This window comes from Mytilinidion resinicola (assembly GCF_010093595.1).
Source record: "Mytilinidion resinicola strain CBS 304.34 unplaced genomic scaffold BDZ99scaffold_3, whole genome shotgun sequence".
Lineage (NCBI taxonomy): Eukaryota > Fungi > Ascomycota > Dothideomycetes > Mytilinidiales > Mytilinidiaceae > Mytilinidion > Mytilinidion resinicola.
Genome location: NW_022985439.1, coordinates 404,651 through 410,516, shown reverse-complemented (window position 1 = coordinate 410,516; position 5,866 = coordinate 404,651). Strand labels below are relative to the sequence as shown.

At 47.5% G+C, this 5,866-nt stretch overlaps 4 protein-coding genes across 4 annotated transcripts; 2 read left to right on the top strand and 2 right to left on the bottom strand.

Annotated features, from left to right (window-relative positions):
- Positions 1 to 1,640: 1,640 nt before the first annotated feature.
- Positions 1,641 to 2,154, bottom strand: BDZ99DRAFT_181132 (uncharacterized protein). The gene is made up of 2 exons (XM_033713053.1): positions 2,125 to 2,154; positions 1,641 to 2,072 (listed from the first exon to the last, which is right to left on the bottom strand). Exon 2 carries the CDS (start codon positions 1,986 to 1,988, stop codon positions 1,707 to 1,709), a length of 282 nt encoding a protein of 93 aa, XP_033581593.1. The 5' UTR covers positions 1,989 to 2,072; positions 2,125 to 2,154; the 3' UTR covers positions 1,641 to 1,706.
- On the top strand, positions 1,785 to 2,459 carry BDZ99DRAFT_181141 (uncharacterized protein). The gene is made up of 2 exons (XM_033713054.1): positions 1,785 to 2,081; positions 2,133 to 2,459. The coding sequence occupies exons 1-2, from the start codon at positions 1,993 to 1,995 to the stop codon at positions 2,377 to 2,379; spliced, it is 336 nt and encodes a 111-aa protein (XP_033581592.1). The 5' UTR covers positions 1,785 to 1,992; the 3' UTR covers positions 2,380 to 2,459.
- A 251-nt stretch (positions 2,460 to 2,710) lies between these two features.
- Positions 2,711 to 3,949, top strand: BDZ99DRAFT_515412 (WD40 repeat-like protein; the record flags this gene model as incomplete). Its single annotated transcript, XM_033724969.1, has 3 exons — positions 2,711 to 2,943; positions 3,008 to 3,391; positions 3,454 to 3,949. 3 exons carry the CDS (start codon positions 2,711 to 2,713, stop codon positions 3,947 to 3,949), a joined length of 1,113 nt encoding a protein of 370 aa, XP_033581591.1.
- Positions 3,950 to 4,309: 360 nt separating this feature from the next.
- On the bottom strand, positions 4,310 to 5,235 carry BDZ99DRAFT_548679 (uncharacterized protein; the record flags this gene model as incomplete). The annotated part of the gene is made up of 1 exon (XM_033726939.1): positions 4,310 to 5,235. The coding sequence occupies one exon, from the start codon at positions 5,233 to 5,235 to the stop codon at positions 4,561 to 4,563; it is 675 nt and encodes a 224-aa protein (XP_033581590.1). The 3' UTR covers positions 4,310 to 4,560.
- Between the last annotated feature and the right edge of the window lie 631 nt (positions 5,236 to 5,866).

The following is a 5,866-nucleotide window of genomic DNA, read 5'->3' as shown; positions in this document are numbered from 1 at the left end:
CCAGAAAGATGTTGATTGATATTGGAGCAGGTCTTAATAGAAACTGATACTTGAACGGGGGAGCTCCTGTGCACTTATAGCTTCTTTTCTGACTAACAATTCATTCTGCAGCGCTCTGGACTTGTTCTACGTGAAATCTAGCTTCATGGAAACAGTACAGTTGCGCTCATCACCAGAGCATGCACACAATCCTTTCCCAGAGGGCACATGCTGCACACCGTTCAGAGATGAAACAACGTCAAGCCCCGTTTTCTGATGGTCAAGAATTTGACTGGTAGCCAGCATTGAGACACCAACACGGGGGAATCAATGTCACACGCAGAACTGCGCCTTGATTCGAATGACCCTTGAGAATTGAGCGATGTTGAATGCAGAGTATCGCATGACTCGGAATCTGGCGGGATTCACAGCGTAGACAGTGCGTCTGCGGCACACATCAGGAGCTCAGCAGCGGCGAGTTGAAAGATCCATACGACTGCGCCATTAGTTGCGTTTCCTATGTTTCAGGCGTGTCGAATCAATCATCCACTAGCATCTATAGTTTCCGTGAAGATCTCGTTGTTTTGAAGGGGTTGGTCGGATAAGTTGACCATGTTGGTCAGCCCTACACGGCGACCCTACCTCCCTCTCGGTATACTGTAACAGGTTGTGATGATCTTCGAATTGGTACTTCACAGCCTCTCTGCTGTACCGGCCCATTTGCATAGCCCTCGCTACATCACTGAATCGGCGTTTCAAGGACCACGGCGCAGAAGTGCAGCGGCGAGCCCTCGAAGAACATCGCCGTGCAGCGTGGGTCACTCAGCGCCCAAGCCCCAAAGTTGAGACAACCAACACGGTAATAGACCTGGGGAATCGTGGTCCAGGGATTTATTTTGGACCTTGATTTCGTCACAGGAGCGCCACGGAACGCCACGATATTTCACCTGCTTGCCATATGTGCCTGGAATTGTGGCAGTGTCAAACTCAGTAAGGTGTAGCTGCTACGACAGGATTGATTACTGTGAGGTTTATGTTAATAAAATGAATTCGCGTTGTGGAAGCCATCGTACCTTTGTACCCGGTGAGATGCATTACGCTGCTAGCAGCGTGATCATTGGTCAGTCCACTAAGGAGCCATGCCGCACCCGGTTCGCCGCAATCCGACTTCAAACATTCATGAGGAATGGAGTAAGAGCGGTCATACCTTCAGGCTACGTTCAGTGGCTAGTTGTGGAGTGATGTGTTAAAAAATAGCCCAATCTTCGAGCGCTTTCCTTTATGTGCCACACAGAGAAACTAATGATAGAGATATGCTGGCGTAAGGTGCCTCTTCTGAAGGCAACCTCGCTCGCGATACGCGCAATTCGAAGGCGCAGTAGTTCGAGACTCGAAAGTGCCGCATGCAATACCAGGAAACGCAAGCGATGCACCGTGCAGTGCTGTGCCTCTCTTCCGACCCTGAAATGTTGGTTCTCTGCTTGCTGTGCGCCTCTTCCCACGCAAAGTGATGACATGCAAACTCATAGCCACGTCACGCTTCTCCAAACTTGGAAACATGCTGAACGTGCCACATATCTGGCCTTTGAGGGATGATACGTATGACCACTTTTGGTTGATGGAAGTGAGAGTAGAGACAAGATATAAAGAGTTCAAGCACCTAGGAAAGAAACCGACAGACCAAAGAGATCACTTTTACCTTCATCCTGCGAGAATCATATTTTCAATCACCACCTGGAATTCAATTTCTCCAAGAACCCGACTCTGCCTTCACACTCGATATGCGGTCTTCTAGCCTCGTTATCCTCGCTCTCGCTGCGTCTGGCGGTATTGCTGCGGTTTGCCCCATGAGGCGTGAAGCTTTGCCGGTTCCAAACGAGGCACTGAAGCTCGACGCTCGTGCTGAACAAGAGTATCGTGAAGAGCTGGAGGAGCGTGGATTGCATGCCTCCTGCGTGAGTGAGTCCCACTGAGCCTGATACTGGGACTAACACTTCCCAACAGATCATCTACATGGCGTCTTGCCTGGCGACATATGGTCTACCTGGCTGGAAGTACCAAGTTACAAAGATAGCCCACGTATTCGTCCTCCCCTGGACACTGTAAGTAGACCAAACCAAGCTAGACTTCTGAATAGAACCTGACCTGGGCAGTTGCGCTTCTGCAGCGGTCTTGGGGGGCTCTTGCCTAGATAAAAATCTTCAAGCAACGCACAGCGAGCCCGGCGAAATGTTCATCTATCAACGAAACCACGGCCTTGTTGATCCACAAGATAGCTCGTGCACGGAAATTACTTGCTCAACAACAGGGTCCGACCCGAGAATAAATGCACACTGTGACAACCTTGGGTGCGGAGACTGCTTTCGTCATCCGGGCGGCGGAATCTATTGCACAGACTAGATCGATCGTGGATTTGACCTTGATCACTGTGGTGCAGATAAGTTTTAGGTAGGTGCGTGTAGAGGTTCGAGTTGGAGGGGTTCGAGTTGGAGGATCGTTACTGCGCCGTTCGTTTTCCATCCTGTTTTTCTGTTTTCCAGTTGCTATTTAAAGCCTGGGTGGCGCCCCTCGTCCGCCTGCGGCACAGCACCAAATACAAAAGCTGTTGCCTTTCCTCACGTTCAACATTATCCTCGATCCTCCTGGCTTTACTTTTTCCACATTCCAGCGCTTCAAACTGAAGTCTACGATGGCTCCGCGGGCTGGCTTTTTGATACTAAACCCAACAACAATGCGCACGGTCCATCTGGCTGACAATTATCTCGTTGTGAGCCATACCACAGGTGGAAAAGGCGTCGAAGAATTCAACGTCCTCGATGTCCGCTGTCAGCATAATGGACTCGAAATATGCGAGCATCGGCGATGGCTGCCGGTGGGATGTGCCTGGACTTTCGACTGCTGCGGCGACACGATGGCAGTGGGGGGCGAGGACGGGAGAGTAGGAGTATGGGACTTGAAGACAGGGTATGTCCACGAGTCTGAAACATCCAAGCGGCTTGAACAAGATGAACATCCTGAAATAAGACAGCGCAAAGAGCCTGGCATTCGATGGCCATACCAGCGAGATAAAATGTGTATCATTTCCAGACGCAGAGACAATCATATCCGGCGCAACTGATGGAAGTCTAATTGTGTGGGACGTTCCTTCCGGCACAAGACGGCACACATTAGAAGAGCCCTGTGGTACTGCGTATCTGAAGCCAATAACGTCTCTCAAAAGCCATGATAACCTTCTTGTTTCTGGAATTGGTCGCGGAATCGTCCAGATCTGGGATTTGAACAATGGTCATTCCAGAGGCTTACAAGAAGGCCATGATGGCTGTGTCGTGGTGTCAGAGTTCAACGCCGATCGTTCTCTGCTTGCTACAGGAGCAACGGGAGGTGAGGTGAAAATTTGGAACGTCAACTCTGGGTGAGAAAATGTACTTTCTTCTTGACTCAAACTACAGCTAATAAGTCATCTGGCATGACAAGTGCATGCATTGCCAGCTGCCTTGGCCACACACGGGTGGTAAACCAGTTGACGACAGACCCAGACGATGCGGGACTTCTGATTTCAGCATCAGCGGACGGCTGGATTCGGACTTGGAAATGGGATACCGGCGCTTCTGTGCACACGTTCTGGGCCGGTGACAGCTCTGCGGGAAGAAACGCTATATGCGGAGTTGTCTGGACCAAGGACCTTATGATCACTGGGGCAGTGAACGGGCTTCTCCGGGCCTGGGACCGCCAAACACATCAGGTTCGCTTCGATCTAAGGGAGCGTCAAGGTGAGGTGTATAAGTTTGCGGCTAAGGGCGGTTTGCTTGCTGTTGTGGTGTGGCTTGAGAACGGGAAGCATTTGGTCGAACTATACAATATCTCGGAACTTGACCACGAGCGGAGTAGGTTTGTGAACAAAAACGAAGATCTGAGTGGTTCGTCTCTGGTCATGAACTTGAACCTCCAGAATCTTGTGATAGCCAAGTAGAAGGGAACCGCGAGAGAGGACGTGTGAGTTGCGAGTGCGAGATTGGGACTGCGATACTTGACGGCAAATTTGATCTAGATTAGTATCAATGGCAATCAATACTGGTCTGCCTTGTCGAAGAAGATATTTTGACTTTTGAATAGATGGCTGCAGAGAGGGACTACTAATGTATGAGAAGCCCGTCAACACCAACCTTGACACACGCACCCTGGCGTCAATTGTAGTCTTTTCCACGGGGACCAACTTGAACAGAGTAAGGCTCGAGTCGCGAGGACAACATTAGGTTGTTGGTTAAGACCATATAGCCTTGCTTCTTAATCGTGTGGGTAAAATTGCTGGCCCAATGGAGACTAGAGAGTGTGGGAATAGTTCAATTGACACACCACCGAGATGCGCCCTCTGAGGAGACTACGACATACAATGCACCCAGAACCAAAAACTCCGCTATCTCAAACGCCAAGCATGCGGTCACAAAATGCCCACGTTAACTCATCCCAATGCAATGCTGAAGCACCGTGTTCATAGCAAACCTCAAACAACGCTGGGACAGCAACCCAACGCCATTGCCCAGTCGCCTCACATGAGTGAGTTGATCTTCGAAAGAGAAAATATCATGTAGCAGCAACCATAGGTAGAGAAGACCTGGAACCGCTGGTCCTGCAATGTCCAGACACTCCTGCGGTCCTCATCAACGCCGGGCTATGACTCGCTATAGGCTGGCTCACAGGCACGTCGGAAGGTAGGTAGTCAGTCTCGGATTCGTCTTCATCACTAGTCAAGTTTGTCGATTGTGACTCTTCGGCGTCCGGTAGGCTGATGTCTCCATTTGCTGCAGGTTGCTGGGCGCTTCCCGAGGCATCACTAGATGACGATGAGGCATGAAGTACCATCGTTCTCGACGCCCTAACGCCATCCAGATTTGAATCTGTCGTCATTAAAGCGAATTTCCGGAGATCAGGATAAAGTTCAGCTTCAGAATCATCGTCCGGAAGCGGCACTCGCGTAGCATCATCCGAGGGCACAGGAGAGCTTCCGCAAACTTTGATGAGATCGTCTACAAGTGACAAGGGTGTATGGAGCACTGCGGAAGGTGCATTAACTGCAGTTTCAGTAGAGACTTGCGAAAGCGGAGTTAGGTCGATGTCAGACCGCTCATAGAAGAGCATGAAGACGCCGCCTTGACCTAAAACCTCTCCTTCTGCTACGTTGGAAACATCTTCGTCGCTTAGACGCCACCAGGCTTGGTCGAACCGAGGTGAAATATAATAATTCTTGGAATCGGACATCTCTAAAGTGCCCTAATTATTACAATTACTGCTATTTACAGGCTTCTAATAGCAAATATAGTAGCTGTTCTTATAATAGCTATAATATATTAAGGAAAAAGTTCCTAGTATTTTAGCAGTATTTAGCCGTATTTTACTACTAAATATATATTTATAGTATAATACTCTATAGCTTATAGTTTTTAGTCTACGTGTTATATTTAGCTATATTTAGTTCTAAGTAATTATAACTAGTAGCTATATTAGGGAAATAGTTTTTAGTAAAAGAATTTAAGTTACTATAGTTTTAGTAGTTTCTAGCAGTTTCTAGCAGTTTTTAGTAATAAGTTGCGGATTTTAGTAGTAAAATTAAAATTTAATATTTTATAATAGGCGTAAGTACCTATATACTCCTCTATTATATTTATATACCCCCTTATTTTAGTAGGTATATACCTTTTTAACCCCTTTTATTTTACTACCTTTTAATTAGCTTAAATAGGTGCTTTAAAGCCTTTAATTTACTTACTTAATTTGCTTACTAATTTTAAATACTTTTTCTAAATATAGTAGTATATAATTCTTATTTACTACTTTTATAATATACTTTTTTTACCTTTTACTATAGCTTTATAGCTGCTATAGCTAGCCT

Excerpts from the sequence above, each read along its gene's own strand:
- BDZ99DRAFT_181132 (XM_033713053.1), bottom strand. The coding sequence starts at position 1,988 with ATGATCTGTTGGGAAGTGTTAGTCCCAGTATCAGGCTCAGTGGGACTC.
- BDZ99DRAFT_181141 (XM_033713054.1), top strand. The coding sequence starts at position 1,993 with ATGGCGTCTTGCCTGGCGACATATGGTCTACCTGGCTGGAAGTACCAA. Across the intron at positions 2,082-2,132 it reads TTCGTCCTCCCCTGGACACT|TTGCGCTTCTGCAGCGGTCT; the intron begins GTAAGTAGACCA and ends TGACCTGGGCAG.